General features: G+C 39.7%; 1 protein-coding gene across 1 annotated transcript; it reads right to left on the bottom strand.

Annotated features, from left to right (window-relative positions):
* Positions 1 to 16,792: 16,792 nt before the first annotated feature.
* LOC111989278 (putative pentatricopeptide repeat-containing protein At5g09950) lies at positions 16,793 to 19,891 on the bottom strand. The gene has a single exon (XM_024021062.2). The coding sequence runs from the start codon at positions 19,610 to 19,612 to the stop codon at positions 16,793 to 16,795; it is 2,820 nt and encodes a 939-aa protein (XP_023876830.2). The 5' UTR covers positions 19,613 to 19,891.
* Positions 19,892 to 19,980: the final 89 nt, after the last annotated feature.

The raw sequence follows: 19,980 nt of genomic DNA, 5'->3' as shown, positions 1-19,980 counted from the left end.
GACGAACCATTTACATAAACCACCCACTTAATGCTTTCCTTCTCACCCACCTCGTCACAATTCAAAGTGAACTCTGCAATGAAATCTGCCAGAGCTTGAGCTTTCATGGCATGCCTCGGTTGATACTTTATGTCAAACTCACTGAGCTTGACAGCCCATTGGATCAAACGTCCTGCAGCCTCTAGTTTGTTCATTGCCTTCTTAAGTGGGTGATCTGTCATAACATTAATGATGTGATCCTGAAAGTAATGCCTTAGCTTTCTGGAGGCTGTTATCAATGCAAAAGCCAATTTCTCCATCAACGGATATCGTCCTTCTGCTTCCCTTAGTGCTCTGCTGGTATAGTACACAGGCCTTTGTACCTTGTCTTCCTCCCTCACTAATGCCGAACTCACAGCATGTGAGGTAACTGCCAGATATAAATACAACTCTTCCCCTTGCATGGACGGGCTTAACAAAGGGGCCTTGGTAAGGTATGTCTTCAAATCTTCAAATGTTTTCTGACACTCATCATTCCATTCAAATGCTTTTTTAAGAACCTTAAAAAATGGCAGGCACTTGTCAGTAGCTTTGGAAACAAACCTGTTGAGGGCGGCGACTCGTCCGGTAAGTGATTGGACTTCTTTAACACTGCTCGGAGGCTTCATATTCAATATTGCGTGGATTTTATCAGGGTTTGCTTCGATTCCTCTGTAGGAGACCATAAACCCCAGGAATTTTCCTGATGATACTCTAAAAGCACATTTGCTAGGGTTTAACTTCATATGATAATGCCTCAATGTATTGAATGTTTCCTGCAAGTCGTCCAGATGCCTGTCTTCGTCCTGAGTTTTTATTAACATGTCGTCTATATAGACTTCCATATTCCGCCCGATCTGTGGACGAAACATATGATTGACCAACCGTTGGTATGTTGCCCCAACATTTTTCAAACCGAAAGACATCACTTCATAACAAAATAATCCCTGACTAGTGACAAAGGATGTCTTCTCTTGGTCTGCTTCGTTCATCCGAATCTGATTGTACCTAGAGAAAGCATCCAAGAAACTGAGTAATTTGTGGCCCGCAGTAGAATCTACCAGCTGATCAATGCGTGGTAACGGGTAACTATCCTTTAGGCAAGCCTTGTTTAGGTCAGTGAAATCAACGCACATTCTCCACTGGCCATTCGCCTTTTTTACCATAACTACGTTGGCCAACCACTCAAGATAGTATACCTCTCGAATGAACTTCGCCATAATCAGCTTCTGAACTTCCTCCTTAACAGCATTGTCTCTCTCTGGGGCAAACAGCCTCTTCTTTTGTCGCACTGGTTTAGAGGAAGGGCATACACTCAGACGGTGGGTAATGACACTGGGATCTATGCCCGGCATATCTTCGTGACTCCATGCAAATACATCCCTATTTCTTTTCAAAAAACAAATGAGATCTTTCTTGATCTTTGCTTTCAAATCTGCCCCAATCCTGGTACACCTCTCCGGGTTATTATCATCTAAAGGAACATCTTCCAACGCTTCAATAGGTTCTGCCACAACTTTCTTTTCTTCAATAGTCATTGTTTGAATTTGCTCGTTCACAGCCAACATGGCCAGATAACACTCTCTTGCCGTTAGTTGGTCTCCCTGTACTTGGCCTATCCCATGCTCCGTCGGGAATTTGACTGACAAGTGGTAGGTAGATGTTATGGCCTTCCACCTATTTAGAGTTGGCCTCCCAATTATGGCATTGTAAGAGGACGAACAATCAACCACAAGGAAGTTCACCTCCTTGTAATCGCTCACTTGGTAATCGTCCAGAGAGTTGAACGTTCTGCACTGCTTTCAAATATGCCTTCTTTGACTTGGACGACTGTCCTGTAGGACTTCCCCCTAGGATGATCCTTATTTCTCCAAGCGGTGGTCGTGACGTCTCCTCTACCTTTGCTTTCAATTTCTCATCCTTGTGGTCTCGTCCAAGGAAATTCCTCAACTTTCCTTGCCTGATGAGATTTTCAATTTGCTGCTTCAAATCAAAGCATTCATCCGTATCATGCCCATCATCCGTATCAAAGCATTCATCCGTATCAATTTGCTGCTTCAATTTGCCTGAAGGGCCTGCTTTCTTTTCTCGATCCCTCTTATCTTCCGTCCGTCCGTCCCTTCTTAGGATGAGGACTTTGTTCCGACTGACGCGTTGTGTTGGCTTCAACCTTCTCAACTCTCTTCCTCTTCTTGGCTATGATAGCATCCTCTGCATTCATGAAGTTCTGGGCTGAATGAACTAGCTCAGCCATAGTTTGAGGCGCCTGTTCATATAACTTATGGATAAAAAGATCAGAATGAACGCCATTATAAAATGCTGCCAGGAGGAGTTTATCATCCACCTCGTCCACCGCCAAGGCATCCCTGTTGAAACGCGTGATGAAGGACCGCAAACTCTTATTCTCCCCTTGCTCTATGGTTAGCAAACTGGACGAAGAACGTTTGTGCCTTTACCCTCCAATGAAATTGTTGACGAACAACTTGCTCAGCTCTTCAAAGGACGCCATTGTATTATGAGGTATTTTGCTGAACCACACTCGTGCTGGTCCTTTCAAGGTAGTAGGAAAAGCTCTGCACATTATTTCATCTGGAACTCCTTGAAGATGCATAGTAGTTTTGAAGGTGGCAATATGGTCAAAAGGGTCTCGCGTCCCGTCATACGAATCTAAAGGAGGCATCTTAAACTTAGGTGGCAAAGGATGAGCATTGACGGACGCCACAAAGGGGGAATCAGTCCTGTGAACTAAGTCTTCCACAGGGTTTGTTTTCCTCATGTTTTCCCTCATCTCGTCCATGACCCTTCTCATTTGATCCATTTCTCTTTCTAAGTGAGGTACCCTCCGTGAAACAGTACCTTTTGACTGATTGTCAGTTTCAACATTCCTTTCCTCCTCTTGACTCTGGGCCCGTTCTCCAGCATTCCGTTCATAAGGCTGCTTCCTTAACTCAAGTTGTCTAACCAACTCTTGGTTTTGACGAGTTAATTCTGCCACAGCGGCAGCCATGGATTGCACATGTTAGAATGAGGGTGGTTGCATGGTGGGTGTTGACTGACGGTTGCGGTGAGGGTTACTAGATGCGTCCCTGCTATGTTGAGGGCCTGGACTCATTGCCCTAGATCTTGTCCGAACCATTTCAACCTTTGATTGGAGAAAGAAACTATAGAACTTAATAAATTAAGTCCCAATGACAACAGATTTTTTACGTTTCAAATTGTTTTCCACAGACAGCGCCAACTGATAAATTCAAAGGAATCAATGGGTTGAAAAATCTCCGGATGCTCTTGATCTAGTAGAGTGAGTCCTAAAAAACCAAAGGAAATCAGCAGAGAAGACCGGTAGAAGCCGACCTTTAATTCTCCGATGGTAAAGTTAGTAAATTGAAGGAGAGAAAAGCCCTCAATACTTAACTTCTTATCTAAAATTTTACCAAAGAGAAAAGTCCCCTTAAATATGCGCAGAAGGGCCTTTATATAGCGTTAGAAATCGGTTATTTCTCCTAATCGTCATAGAGTTTGGAGGATTCAGAGGGTAACTTCCTTAACTGTCACAAAGGTCACCTCTTCGAGAACTGTGTTGAGATTCAAGCAATATGACTTTTGGTTGGAAGTGTGCTTAGTCTAACTCTTGGTGAATTTACCTCGTCCGTCACTAATGAAGGACGAGGTTCACAGCCCACTCGTCCTTCATTGGATGAGTGTGTAGAAGAAGAAGAATGATGGTAAAGGAGGGACGAATGTACTAACCACTCGCTCTCTGCTCTGAACATTGCTATGGACGACCATATGGACGAGTGATTGACTTGGTGTTTTTCTTGCACCATCAATTACTATACATTTTCTAAAATTGATTTCAAAAGTTTGTTCCTATGACATTTGTCAAATTGTGGAATGGGTGAGAACCTAGTATATGATGCTTCCACTTTTAGAGATGTCCGGCACTTGTGCTAGAAAGGAAGTCTGACAAATTGAAATCAAAAGGTAGAAAAATGTGTGATTATAATAAGTATCCAAAAGGATTTGCAGAAGATTGTTTTGGTAGTCATAAAGATGACAAGATGTTTGTAAAGTGCAAATACAAAGCTCTTATAAGATGTTTGTAATGTACAAATACAAAGTTCTTGATGATGACTATGTGAATAATCTTAAAGAATCGTTCTAGAAGAGAAGTCAGAATTTTTGTAAGACAACTATAAAATACATTTAGAAATGAGGTGGTTGTATTAGATATACCACAAGGCATTATTCTAAATATATAGCTAGTACACGGGTACAATATCGTAGTGGGAGGATTGTAAATTCATACTTTTGGGATAAACTTTTGAAGTCATTCCACAAGGATATGAATTTGATCCTCAGTCCTACGTAAAGGTAATAGATGATATGAATATGAATTATTGGATCAAGGTTATGTGAATAGAATTAGATTCTATTTGAAGTCTAGAACTTGTAGAGGCGCCTATTGGCATTGAGCCTATTGTTCTCAAATAGGTCTACAAGAAATTGAGATTGATAGAATTGAAGGTGCAAACCTTCAAAGTCAAAACTAGTGGCAAAAAGATTTATTCAGAAAGAAATGGTTCTATTATGAAAAGATTTTTTCACCTATAGTCAACTTTGACTCTATCTAGATTCTTTTATCCATTATATTTTATTTGGATGAAATATGGCAATGGATATCAAGAAAGCTTCTTTTAGTAGCAATCTTGAGGAAGACATCTATATGATGTTCCTAGACTTGTACATAGCAAAGAACCAATATTGTTTAGTGTGCAAGTTGCTTAAATTCCATTTATGGACTAAAGCAAGCATATGAATCATAAAATATCATCTTTGATCAAGAAATCAAATTGTTTGATTTTGATCAAGTATTAAAAGACCTTATGTGTGTAAAGCTATATAGAATAATAAATCTCATAATATATATTGATGACATTCTAATCATTAAGGATGATGTAGAGTTATTGTCATCAATAGAGTTTTGGTTGTCTAGCCCAGTTTGATATAAAGTACTTAGGAAAGACTAGTCACATCCTAAGAATTAAACTTTATTATAATTCAGAAATTAGGATGTTGGGTCTATCTTAAACTGTTTAAATAGATTAGATTCTAGCCAAGTATAGCATGTAATACTTCAAGAAAGGATTCTTTCCTTTTAAGTTTGAAGTTCCTTTATAAAGGACTATGGTCCTAAGACATATAAAAGGAAGAGCATATAAGACGGTTCCTTATATCAAATCGATAGGAAGTCTTTATGCTATGCTAAATACTAGGCTAAATGTCTATTTTGCGGTGGGCATAGTAAGCAAATATCAAGTGAATCAAAGATCACTTATTTTAGTGGGAGTAAAGCATATACTCAAATATCTTAGGAGAATGAGGGATTATATGCTTTTCACAAAAGTGAGGTTTTGATAGTAACTGGACATACGAATACTGACTCTTAGTTTGATTGTGATTCATGAAGTTGGACTTCAAGATATGTGTTCATCCTAGGTGGTGGTGATACACATCAAGCGTAAGTATCATCTCATTAGAGAAGATATGAATACGTGAGTAATAGTAGTAGAAAGGATAATTTATGCATTAAATCTGACTGAAACTTGTTTCCAAGCCTTGCCTTAGAGTGACTATGAATTACTCTATAGGGAGATAAGTGTCGGATATGTGGTAAATTGTCTTTGAGGGCAAGTGGGAGATTGTTAGGGTTTGTGCCCTAAAATCCAATTTATTGGCATGTCATGAATAATTAAGTTGCTTAATTATTTGAGACTATTTATGAACTAATGGGACATTATCTTAGTCCATGAGATGCATAGTATGTGATTTATGTGGAAAGTCACAAAAAGATATAAATCACAAGTTCTTTGTAAACTCATAATTTTAGTTCGTAGTCGGTGATGAAATTGGGCATTTCATCTGCGAAGACTATAACATATCAACTAAGATGATTTGTCTTGATCATGGAAGTGGAGACTTCTAGTTGGTATGTTGATATGTTTTAAGAGTTAAGACATATTGAACTGGACCGCTGTGAGATTTATTATTCTCCTAATGACTGTCAAATGAATAATAAAGCTCATGACTTCTATTTACATCAACTCTAAATCCTGAGAGAATAATGGACCTGATCATGAGATGTAGGTTGCTTTGATATATCAGGAGTGAGATCTATAAGTTATGGTCAAAACCTCAATATGTTGGGCAGCCGCATTTAGTGTTGATGGAACATGTATTCTCAAGATGAAATTCATAGTCTCTTAACGGAGATATAAAATATTCCCTTGAGATAAGTTTAATGGGTTTGGTTATTCAGAGTGTTGGGCCCAACCACTTTAGTAAAGAGTTACTAAAGTATATATATTTGTGAAGTTGGATTTCATAAATATATATTGAATAACATAAAGGATTAAATTGGGTACTCAAGGATTAAGATGTAGTAATCTACAAAGTGACAGTCAACATTTCATGACTTTGTATTACTACGAATATTTTAATGAAAAGGTTGCATGTACAATAAAGTCTTGGGAAATAATTTATTAATAAGGCCTAGAGTGCAACTATATTTATATAGTGGTATTAAATATAGTTAATGGTAACTTTGGACTTGTCAAGAGTTGACAGAAAAGCCCAAGGCCCATTAGAGCTAGTGCCTTATTGGTCCCTTTTGGTCCCACTCCAAGCCACAAACTTAAGCCCAATTGGAAAGGCCCAAAAGGTCAGCCCAATTAGATAATTGGTTAGATACAAAAAGGGAAAAACGTTCAGAATATTAAAAGAGAGAAACATCATTGTGAAATGGTGTGTATGTGAGTTTTTGTCACTCTCTAATCACCATTTTGTTACCGATTGAGAGCCACACATCTTGGGTATCAAGTGGAATTGGAGTGAAGATTAAAAGTCTTCCCAAGAACATTTGATCTTCGATTTTGAAATTCACCGCTTCAAGGTACGATCTCTTGTTCTCAAATTCTGAAATTTACTTAGTACGTGTTATCAATATCGAATGAAGTAGATCCGTTTAAAACTTATTTTCCGCTGCACTCATCTCTAATTTCCATCAAAGCCAAGGGCCACTTTGGTCATTTTATTTTCAAAAATATATTTTTTCTTATCTAAAAGATTATATTATCCATTTTAGCACTCCTCAAGTCAATTTGATATTTAATTAGGCTCTAAACTGGTCATAGGCCTTAGAGTTCAAGCATTATTGGAGAATGGGGGGTTGAGTCGTAAGGGGTACTATGGGGGGGCTCGGGCCCAGATAATTAGTACCGGCCCACCCAACCTACGTCCAAGATCTGCTAGAGTAGCCAAATCCAACCCATAAGATAGAAATGCACCTAAACCTCGTTGAAGTGAGCCTAGCTAAACGACACATATGTTGAGACTAAGGAATTATCGTTTGGGAGAAGCCCATAGTGTTTGGTCCATTACCAACTGATGAGTTGGTGGGAAAGTTATGATGAAATGATTAGATTCAAGTCGGTTATCGAGAGTTGTTAGTGCCTTTGGAGAACTCATTTTTGAATGCTATTTGATGTATGAAACAAGTTTCAAGAGAATCCTCAGAAAGCATGATGGTTTCTTGGGATTCTGGTGAAAGTGGAGATGCATGTGAATTGGTGAAAAAAATAATGATTAGTACTCCTCTAAGGAGAGACTATATAAGGAGAGAGAAGTCAAACATGATGGGGGGGTTGAAAAATAAACTAGAAAAAAGGGGAAGAGAGTGGGAAGAGTGAGAGAGGGAGTGTGAGTAAAGAAGGAAAAAGAAGAACTACCAGAGGGTAAGGCATGTAGGTCTAAAAGTTCACTAAAAAGATACAAATCGGATTATCTAGTTGGTGTTTAGAGTCTTACCCGTAGGATTGTTAGGAAACCCATAAATAAATAAATTGGGGGCCCAAATCCTTCACCTAGTATCATAGGCCTAGCTGGTTTGGGGATCACAAGTACAAAATGTGGTGTCTACTAGTCGTGTTGGGCATCCCTTCCACCATGGCAAATTGGTGGTGTGTCTTTGGGAAGCTTAACCTTAAGTTGGTCTTTGAGTATTTTTCCAATTCAACCCTTCCCAAGGGTGAGAGGCCATGCTTGTACTTTCTTCATGCCTTTTGCTTTTGTGCTCATGCAAGGTATTTCTAAATTCAAAACTCATATTGTGTGGACCTTTGGATGTGCATGATAGTTTATGAGCTAAAGAGAGGTAATTCAATGGGCTTGATCTTGGCAAAGGCCATCAATGGCTTGGATGCCTTTCATAGGAAGGAAGCAAACTTCTTTATGGGAAGTCCTCTTCCTCTTCATGTATAATCCCTAAATTTTTCCTAGGTTCTCAAGCTAGCGGGATCCCTCTAATTTTGCATGGATTGCCTTTCGGTTTTCAACCCATCGAGGCACCTTATATCATCTTTCATCATTATTTTATTTTTTTCCTCATGCTTTCTCTCTTTTTTGCTTTTCTCTTTTTCTTTCTTTTCTTTTCTTTTTACCCCATCCTCTCTCTCCTTCTCCTTCTTTTTTCAGATATGGCTATAAGAGAGACTTCAATTGCTTCAACCTCCCACCGTTCCTCTCAACACCTACCTCCCTAGGCACCTTAGGGACTGCTGACTTCATTGGAATGACATGGGCTTTGAGGTGTATATGGAGCTTATGGATCACCTCAAGGAGACTAACATTCAGTGGGTCGTGGAATGGTGACATATCTCAAGATTTGTCCATGGTTGCTACAAGGACCACTATGTGACTTTAGTTAGGCTTCAATGTTGCTCTTACTACTCCACTTATCATATCTTAAGACAATCTGGAGAATGTCAAGGAGCTCCTGATGATGAGGGGGCCTACCACACCGCAATGTTCACCAATAGGATCTTGGGCAGGATCAGTGAAGCTTGGCCACATTCTAGGGTGACAAAAGACATCGCTCCCCCCAAATACATTTGTACCCCACTACAATTGGAGGATGATATGAAGTGGATTCTAAAGGATGAGAAGGCTTACATAAAGACTAGCAAGAAAATAAGGAGGACTGAGTCACCACCTTGATATGCTCCATGTTTTACTTTTCTTCACTTTTATGATTCTCTTGTTTTGTTTTTGAATTTAATGAAGGATTAGAATGTTCTAAATCCCCTATGAAAACAATCTTAGTATCCTTTAATTTGAGAAATGAGAGAATTTCCTTTTATTATCTTTGTTTATTGTCATCATTATTCTTTTCCTTTTTCTTTTCTTTTTCCTTTGTCGTGTAATTTTTGCCCATGATGTTCAGGAATTTTCGCCATGCCTATGGTCTTTTCCCCTAATTTTTGTCTAGATCACCCTTGAGGGTTTTCAATCTAGCAAGGTTCTTTTGCCTTAATTTTTGCTTAGGTTTCCCTTTCGAGTTTTCAACCTAGCAGGCTTTTTTTTTTTTTTTTTTGCTTTTTAAATGTGGTACTTCTAGAGTATATCCATGTTAATTGGGCATAACATCTCTTCCCCATCCAAATCTATGATTCTTGTAGCACTTGCAGACATGATTTTCTTGATGATAAAAGGGCTAAACTACCTTGGCTTCATCTTCTCTCTTGGATCAAAAGTCTCATCTCTAAGCACCTTTAGGACCAAGTCTCCCTCCTTAAGGTTTCTTGGTTTCAATTTCATGTTGAATGCTCAAGTAATTCTTTTTTGGCACCCTTGTGCATGATATTGTGCCCTAGCCCTCTTCTCATCTATCAAAGACAATTGTTCATATCTCGCCTTAGCCCAATCCTCTTCTAGGACCTTGGTTTCCACCAACAGTCTTAAAGATTGTATCTCCACCTCAATGGGAAGCACAATCTCACTACCATAAACCAAAGAGTAAGGTGTTACCCTAGTCAATGCACAGATAGAAGTTCTATTACCCATAAGGCAAATGGAAGCTTGTCGGCCCAATCTTTATATGTCATTACCATCTTGGCTAGGATGTTCTTCACATTCTTATTGGCTGCTTCTACGGCCCCATTACCTTGTGGTCAATATGGTGAAGACTTGTGATGCTCAATGTTGTACAACTCCATGATCCTTCAAACCTTCCCCTCAAACTGGGAGCCGTTATCAGAAATGATCTCTTGGGGTACCCCAAATCGACATATGATGTTGTTTTCTAAGAATCAAGCCACATGCTTTGCCTTCAATTTGGAATAGGAGGTTGCCTCCACCCACTTAGTGAAATAGTCAATTGCCACCAAAATGTATTCATGCCCATTTTAAGCTTTAGGGGTTATCCTTCCAATCACATCTATGCCCCAAACTGAGAATGGCCATGGAGAAGTCATGCTATACAACTCACTAAGCGGTACATGGTTCAAGTTGGCGTGTGTCTGACAATCATGGCAACTCTTCACATAGTCCACACAATCAGTCTCCATTGTATTCCAATATTACCCCATTCTTAGGATCTTCTTGGCTAACATTCTTCCATTCATATGAAGGCCACAAATCCCTTGAAGAACTTCTTCCATTACTCTCTCAGCTTCTTCTCTCTTCAAACAACGATGGTGTATGCCATTATAGGATCTTCCACAAAGTTGTCCCTCACATAGGATATATTGAGTTGCCATCATCCTAATGGAATGACATTCTCCCTTATCAGCACCATCTAGATATGCCCCTAGTTCCAAGAACTCCATGATGTCATTGTACCATGGAACTTCCTCTTCATCTATGGTCATTACTGAAGCTTTGGTTTTTCGCTTATGCACTTCCTCATAACTTTGCTTAATCTCTAAAGGTCGTGTCCATACTCCCTTGGGTATTTCTACCATGGAAGCTAAAGTAGCTAAGGCATCCACAAATTTATTTTGAGCTCTAGGGATGATGGTGCTCTGAAAGTTCAAAATGGGTATGAAACACCTTTGAACGTTTAGACCCCCAAATTACAAAAATACCAATTCAAGCTTTATATCAAGCAATTAATGTACGGAATATGATAACAAGCTTATAACAGAATTGATAAAACAATCTAAGCCAAATATAAACACATCCACAGCAGTAAATATAAGGCAAAGATAAAGGAAAGAGAGATGCAAACACACGGACAACACATGATGTGTTATCGAAGAGGAAACCGAAGTCCTCGGTGTAAAACCTCTCCGCCGCCCTCCAAGCGGTGATAAAATCCACTAAAGAATATAGTTGAGATACATGAACAACAGAAGACCCTCCAAGCCTAATCTACCCAAGTACCTAAGCCCTCCAAACTTCTTGCTCCAACGAGGTTACGCCGAACCTATTTCTTCTTTAGCTTCCCGGATTCCGCTACTTGACCATAGTATCAACCAATGTATATTGGTTCTTTCCCAAACTGCTTCCCTAAGCACCAAATGGACCTTCTCACAGACATGGGTTTGGTGAGATAAGGGTTTGGTGAGATAAGGGTTTGGTAAATAACCTCTCAAGGGTATGACAATGGAGAGGAAGAGAGTATAGGAATTTGTAGAGTCTCTTAGATGAAATTGGGGATAAGGCAATCTTGTTTTTCTCTAGGGTTTTTTCTCACAAAATTCTCTCTGGAAGCTCTCTCAATATGATGGGTATAAGGGTGTATATATAGTAGGGCGAGAAGGGAATGCAAAACGTCAGTTTTTGCCAAACAGGGCAAATTTGCGACTTGGTCTCGCGGCTTGCCCAAGTCGCGAGTTCAAGTCGCGACGTAACAGCCTGGCCAGCCTGGGACTTTTGTCCTGTAGCATGACAGCTGGCGCAACCCTTCAACTTCCCGGTGTGCCTCTCACGTGCCAGCTTTTGGCGGCTTGCCAGTCGCGATCCACCCACGAGCCCTAGCCGCGAACCTCTGTTTTTCTTGCACACTCTTGAGCTTTTCTTCACATCTTCTCACACACTACCCTTACAATTTTCCCACCTAAATACAGGGTTACTAAGTGCTAAATTACAAGCAAATTGGTCACGAAATAAAGCCAATTAGATGGTTGATTAAATTCAACCTTACATACTCAATCTTGTCAAAGGTCTTGGTCAAGTCCTCCAAGTATTATTGATACAACTTCAAATGTTCCTCCTTCACCTTCCACAATTTTTGTGCTTGGGCTATAACTAAAGTTAGATCTCCAAAGACTTTGGCCTCCTTTACCCCCAATCCTTGAAAAGCTTCCATTTTGGCAACACAAGCCTCATATTCAGCCATATTATAGTTGCTTCAAAGTTCAATTTGATTGCCAAAGGTATGTGAGATCCCTCGGGAGTGTTCAAGAGTATTCCTATCACATTCTTATGTTGGTTTATAACTCTGTCGAAGTACATCTTCGTGCCCCTAACTCAACATTTAAAATATCTTCATCTAGAAAGTATTCTTTACCATCTTCTCCCTTTATAAGATTCTTAGTACAAAAATCTAACATGACGCTTCCATTGGTAGTTTTCCTAGCCACATACTTTAAATCGAATTCTGCTAACAAGATCAACCATCTTGACAATCTTCAACTCAAAGCAAGTTTCTCAAAGAGATACTTTCATGGATCCATTCTTGCTACCACCCATATTTGGAAAGGTAAGATGATATGTCTCAATTTTTATATGACCCAAACAAGTGCAAAGCATGGCTTTTCTATGGGAGTGTACCTAGTCTTATAATCATGGAATCTCTTGCTCAAGTAATATATGGCCTTCTCATTCTTTTCATTGTCTTCTTGTGCAAGCATACTTCCAACCGCATCCCTTATGATAGAGAGGTATAGGAGCAAGGGTTTTCCATGTTGTAGAGGCACTAGGATTGGTGGGTGGAAGAGATATTCCTTCATAAGTTTAAAGGCTTTTTGGCACTCGTCATTCCATGTATGTGTTTCATTCTTCCTTAGGAGTTTGAAGATGGGCTCACAAGTGGAAGTGAGCTTGGCAATGAATCAACTAATGTATTGTAGTTGACCTAAGAAACCCTTAATCTCTTTCTCACTTTTGGGTGGAGGCATCTCCAATATGGCTTTAATCTTGGATGGGTCAACTTCTATCCCTCTATCGCTCACTAGGAAGCTTAGTAATTTTCTGGCAGTTACTCCAAAGGTGCACTTTTGTGGGTTCAATCTCAATCTAAATTCTTTAATCCTCTTGAAGAACTTCCTCAAGTTTATGGTATGGCTACCTCTATCCTTGGATTTTACTATCATATCATCAACATACACCTCTAGCTCATTATGGATCATATCATGTAGTAAGGCCATAGCTATCTTTTGGTAGGTTACCCCAGCATTCTTGAGCCCAAACAACATTATCTTATAACAATAGATTCCCCATTCAATAGTGAAGGTGGTTTTGGTCATGTCCTTTGGAGCCATCTTGATTTGGTTGTATCCTGGAAAGCCATCAAGGCACTTCCCGCTGTGTTATCCAATAAGACATCAATGTAAGGGAGAGGGAAGTCATCCTTAAGGCATACGTTATTTAAGTCCTTAAAATCCACACACATCCTCACCTTCGCTTAAAATCCACACACATCCTCACCTTCCCAACCTTCTTAGGCATAGGCATGACATTGGCTATCCATTCGGCTTGGTGCATGGGTTTGATGAACCCTACCTTTAATTGCTTAGTGACTTCCTCTTTGATTTTTAAGAGCCATTCAGTCCTCGTTCTTCTCATCTTTTGCTTGATAGGCATCATGTGATCATGAGTATCAATGTGATGTTGAGTTATCTCAGGGTCAATTCTAAGCATATCTTCATAGGACCATGCAAAAACCTCTTGAAATTCCATGAGGAGTTCTTGAAGATCTTTTCTTTCTTTTTCATTTAGAGTTGAGCCAATTTTAATTAAGCATGATTTCTCATCATTGCCCAAATTAATAGTTTCAAGAGTTGGTTCCATAGGTTCAATTTTCTTTTCCAATTATTTATTAATTTCATTTTCAAATTCGTTTGAATCAATTAAATGCAAAATTTCAATGTTATGGGACATATCAAAGTAAGCCAAATCAGAATTAATCTTATTGAAAATATTGAAAAGGGCATTGGAACTTGCATTACAAAACTTTTTCCCTATGTTTTCAAAAAATTCAACCCAAGTCCAATTATTAATGGGCCCTACACTAGGCATGGTAAATTTTGAAGGATCACTTAGCTCTTCATTGGTGATGGCAAACACGTCCCCACTCATCTTCACCATGGTCTTCATTGTTTCAGTATCCATGTCATTCACCCAATTGACCTCCCCTTGTATCTCTTTAATCACCATGGTAGGCTTCTCCTTAAAAGTGAGCTTTTCATTAAAGAACATTTCCCAACCCAAATACACCCTTCTGTCTTTACTTACCCAAGGTTCAAGGAAATCACAATAAAGGAAGTCTCCCCCTTCTTTCACGAAGTTCCCATTAAGAGTGCCATGGTTTTTCTTGATTCCGTTGTAGCTTTCAAAGAATCCTAAACCCTCCTCAGTCACTTGAGTCTTGATATTAGGGAACTCAACTACCCCTTTTCCTTCTTTTCCAAGGCCCATACTAGGCATGTATCCCATGTTTTTCATCATTTCAATCACCTTGTGGCCACAATATGGGAACAAATCGATAGCATACCTTTCATCCTTCAGCCCATAGTCAGCCATATTCACAAACTCAAAGCCACTCATTTGAAGTTCACTCTCTCATTCCTTGAGTCCACAAACTGGTGCTAGGATCTCACCATCTCCAAGCACTATGGCAATCCCTCCTTTCCATGGGATCTTCATCTTTTGGTGTAGTGGGGAGGGGATTACTCCATTGGGGTGAAGCTAACCTCTTCCCAAGAGAAGGTTGTAATTTGGGGTGCTCTCCATGATATGAAATTCCATAATGGCTTCCATTGGCCCAATCTTACAAGGAGACTTGAAAGTACCCATGACCTTCCTTGAAGTATTGTCATATGCCTTTGCAGTTAAGAGAGAAGGAATGATGGTCTCTATGTGTCACACCCCACCCCTGTGTGCACGATATTGTCCTCTTTAGGCGGTCCGAAGGCTCTTTTAGTCCCTCAAGGTTTTGTTCTTACTACATGCACACACATCCTCACGCAGGAAAAGGCCTCATACATAACAAGGGAGGGCAGTCCTAAAAGGACAAACATTCAAGGCGGATCCATTGTCAATGAGAACCATTGGAACCTTGGCACCAATGCATTCAATGGTGATTTGGAAAGGTCTAATATGACTAGCTCCTTCGGGAGGGCGATCTTCATTAGAAAAAGCAAGGAGAGGGGTTGAGGAACCCTCAACTCCCATGAGAGACAAAACCTCTTGTAGTGTAATTTCTAAAGGTACTTATTTCCCATTCAAGGCATCCAAGAAAGCCTTATGGTGCTTTTGAGAGGCCATCAGCAGGCCCCATATGGACATATGAGCTTGGGTCTTCTTCAATTGCATTAAGACCCTATCTTCTTCTTCTTCTTTACTCTCTTTACCTCTAGGTTCCGTGGGCTTGGACCCTTACCCTAGATCCCTACTAGGATGGTCCTTTTCCAAAAATGATGGTTTGTAGTTTTTCCTACTCCTAGTGATATTTTCTAAATTTTCCTCCAAAACCATTTTCTTCAATTTCTTCACTCCTTGGGAAGTATTACACATATTGCTATTGCTTCCTTTAAAACTTCATCTTCTTCAGCCCATATTCCTTGGACTTCCACGACATTGATATTAACATTCGTAGTTTCTATCAACTTTGAGCAATCCCACTCAATCTCATCTACTTGCACCCAATTTTGATATGGAGGAAGAGCCTAATGGTAATCGGGTAAAGGGTTCTTTCTAAGGTTGGGTTTGGTAATGATGTTGGGATTTGGGAGGGTTCCATTGTTTATAAGGTCTTGTATCTCGTGTTTAACGCAGAAGCAATTGTCAATTTTGTGGTCGAATTTTTGGTGGTAGTGGCAATATTCATTAAGGTTCCATGTGGAAGGTATGGGATTAGGCATGGGTGTGGGGTCTAAGGGTTTGATGAATCCTTTAGAGGATAGATTTTCTTATGCTCGGGTGAAGGTTATTCCTAAGTCGGAGAATTCTTGGCGAGCTTTCTTCAGGTAGGCTAGTGTTTGTTGGGGAATGATGGCACTTACATTTATGGGATTGGGTGCTTTAGTGGTGGTTACTCCTCCATATATCTTCTAGGTTAGAGGCTTGCTTTCCCATATCTCCAATTGTCCATTCTTAAGAGCATCTTCAATTCTTCTCCCACAATCACATAGTTCTCCAAATGAGCTAATAGGCGATGACAAAAGCCTACTATTATAAACCGGAAGCAAATTCTTGATGATCATGTTGATTTGGTCTTTCTCGTTTGGCCTGTTAACCATTCTAGATGCTTTATTCTTCCATCTAGTCATGTTTTTTGAAAATGTCTCCCCCAAACCTTGCTTGGTAGTCTCTAAATCCCTTAGGGTTAGATCGATCATGGTGTTGAAGATGAATTGGTCCACAAACAACTCCACTAGCTCATTCCACACTGTAGTTTTCTTTAGGATCAAGGCTATAGTACCACCTTGATGCACCTCCCGTGAATGAGAGGGGAAACGCATGCAAAGTTTTCTTTTCATCTAGCCCTTTTATTTCGACAATGCGTAGGTATCTTCTTATGTGTTGCTTTGAATCCCTAGTCCCATCAAACTTCTCCACATCAGAGATCTTGAAATTGGGAGGCAATGCAATAGGAGTCTTTGAGCTTACCCCCCCCCCCCCTCCCCCCCCATGTTATAGAGGTAATCATCCATTCGTTTCACCTTATAGAATGCAAGTTGCATCTTCTCCATCTTGTCCCTCATAGCCATGGTTTTTACGGTGAGCTTCTCAAATTGCTTGCTCCTTTCATATTAAACTTTGTCCTTTTCGTCCTNAGAAGCACATAGTTAACAGCATTTTGAGGTTCCAACTCCAAAAGCATTTTAGCAGCCATCTGACCTAGCTCTGTGTTGCGACCATTAGCTCGGCAGCAGGCCCCTAACACTGTCCTCCAAATAAGAACATTAGGCTCCATTGGCATCTTATTGATGAAGTCTTCTATCTTATTAAGTTCACCTGCCCGGCCAAGGAGATCCACCATACATGAGAAGTGCTCAACCTGAGGAGCCAAACCATATTCTTTACTCATGGATCTAAAATTCTTGAAACCTTCATCCATCAAACCCACATGGCTACAAGCTGATAAGACCCCAACAAAGGTGACATGATCTGGTGGCTGACCATGTAACTTCATTTGTGAAAAAAGCTCCAAAGCTTTGTGTCCATGTCCATGGCGTGCATAGCCTGATATCATTGAATTCCAAGAATAGACATTTCTCACAGGCATCAAATGAAAAAATCTTGAAGCATAATCTATTCTTCCACATTTGGTATACATGTCCACAAGTGCACTGCCAACTACAACATCATATTCCAAACAAGCCCTTATTGCGCAAGCATGGACTTCCATGCCACGCTCTAGTGTCGCAACTGAGGCACAAGCACTGAGAACAGTAGCAAAGGTGAAACAGTCCAATCTCTGACCCCTCTGCATCATAAACCAGACCAAATCCATGGCCTTGGCCAAGAGTTGATTGTGTATGTACCCAGAAATCATAGAATTCCAACTTACTTCATCCCTCCTCTCAGTCATCCTAGAAAAGATCTTCTCACATTCATCTATCTCTCCACATTTACCATAGCAAGCCAAAAGTGCATTCTCAATAGCAGTGTCATTTGCAACACTATATTTTAGCACTAGACCATGAATCTGATGGCCCAGTTGGTGAAGTGAAAGGGATGACACTGCTGCAAGAATTTTTATAAAGCTTATTCTGTTAAGACTCCATCCAGCTCGCATCATGTTTAAGAAGTATTTTACAGCATCTACAACTGATGCCTCTGAATCAGCAAAAGCCCTAATTACTGAATTCCATGAAACTTGATCATAGTATGGCATCAAGGAGAAAACCTTTTCAGATTCAGTAAGACATCCAGTTTCAGCATACAGTGCAAGAAGAGCATTAGAAACTGAAACATCCAAATCAAGTCCCAATTTAAGTCCTTCGCAATGTAGTTGTTGTCCCAGCAGCTTCCACCCCAAGCTTGCACAAGAACTCAAAGTACTAATCAATGTGAAATTTGAGGGCATTAATCTAGTTCTCCTCATCACACTGAAGTTAATGACTGCATCTTCAAAACACTCATTCTGGTCAAGACCAGCAATCATGGTGTTCCATGAGACTGAATCTTTATGAACCATGAGTCTGAAAACAGAGCAAGCATCAGCAATAGAACCACATTTAGCATACATATTAACAAGCCCATTCCCAATTTCATGCTTTATGTCAATTAAGCCTGTTCGGATTACATACGCATGGACCTCTGCACCCTTTCTTTTGCCATCCTCCAACACAGCAAATTCAGGAAAAGCACTTAGTAGAATCACATACGAATCAAGATTGCTATCAACCAAGTCTCTCATCTCCATGAAAATCTGAGCTACTTCTTCTCCTCGTTTTTGCCTCACCAATCCAACCATCAAACCATTCATGGAAACTGCATTCTTCTTGCTCATCTGCTCAAACATCTGCTTAGCATAATCAATCAGTCCAAACCTGGCAAACCCACTTACCAAGGCACTACCAACATACAGGTCCACAAGATATCCTGACTTCTTAACCCTGGCAAGCATCTGCTTAAGCAAACTCAAACCAGTATCAAATGATGAACAAGCAACGGATATTAAGCTTCCAAAAGTATATTCATTAGGTTTCAAACTGAATCCGGAACCCTGCCATTCCATTCTTGAAAAGAGTTGAAAAGCAGAAACTGCATCTCCTCTTTGAGAACAAACTGAAATAATTGAATTCCAAGATATTGAATTTTTGATCTCAATCTGATAAAAAACACGGCGAGCATCATCAGCAGAACCAAGAGAATTACCATACATCGATATCAGCACATTACATACCACCACATCAAATGCAAACTGAGTTTTTGAAACTAACCCATGAATCTGCATTCCAAAAGTAACACCCCTTGGCCCACATTCCTGGCAAGCTCGAAGAGCACTACCAAAAGCATAGTGATTAGGTGAAAAACCAGAACCAACCATCCCTTTAAACAACAGACATGCCTCTTCAGGCACACCATTCTGGGTATACCCGGAAATCAAACAAGCCCATGTAACAGAATTTCTTAGAGGCATTTCATCAAATAGCTTACGTGCGGAAAGCAAATCAGCAATTCTAGAGTAGATATTAATAAGGGTATTGCATAAAAAAAGATCATTGGCAAAGCCATATTTGAAAATCTGCAAATGAAGGTGTTTAGGAGAAGAAGAATGTCGGTATGGAGCAACAAGAAATTCAAATGATTGGGAATCTGAATATGATGGAAGTTGTTGGGGCTTATTAGATGATTTGTAGTGATGAAGTAAGTTTTGTAATGGGATTAAAGGAGGGGATGAAGAGGATGGTGTAATGTGTTTTGGAGGTTTGAGGGAAAGAGTGATGTGTGGTGGTACTGGTATGGGTGAGACAGTGAATGTAGTTGTAGTTGTAGTTGTAGTCGTATAAAAACCAGAGTTTGAAATTCGCCTAGTATTACTATTACTATGACTATAAAACCAGCGAAATGAAAACAACACCATTTTCAGGTTTTGCCATCAAACTTCCCAATTAACAAAGAAAATAAAACAAATACTACTACTACTACTACTAGATTGATTTGATTTTTAAATGAGGATAACCTTTTTTTTCCCTAGACAGGAATGAATGAAAGATACCTAGCCTACCCTGCACCTGCAACAGGATTAAAACGGTGACGAATAATTTTACTTTTTTTTTATAAGATACTAATAATTATATTTTATACAAACACACTTGAGTATAGCTGTGTCTTTTCGGTAATTCTATTGAAAAATCACACTTTTTACAAATTTTGCCTAACACTTTTAATAATGATTTTAAATTTGCTTTCTCAAATCAGCTAGTGCTCTAGTTCAAAGGGCTAAGACAT

The sequence above is a fragment of the Quercus suber genome, unplaced genomic scaffold (genome assembly GCF_002906115.3).
Source record: "Quercus suber isolate HL8 unplaced genomic scaffold, Cork oak 2.0 scaffold_311, whole genome shotgun sequence".
Lineage (NCBI taxonomy): Eukaryota > Viridiplantae > Streptophyta > Magnoliopsida > Fagales > Fagaceae > Quercus > Quercus suber.
The sequence above is the reverse complement of the archived record's forward strand: the minus strand, read 5'-3'. Positions and strand labels throughout refer to the sequence as shown.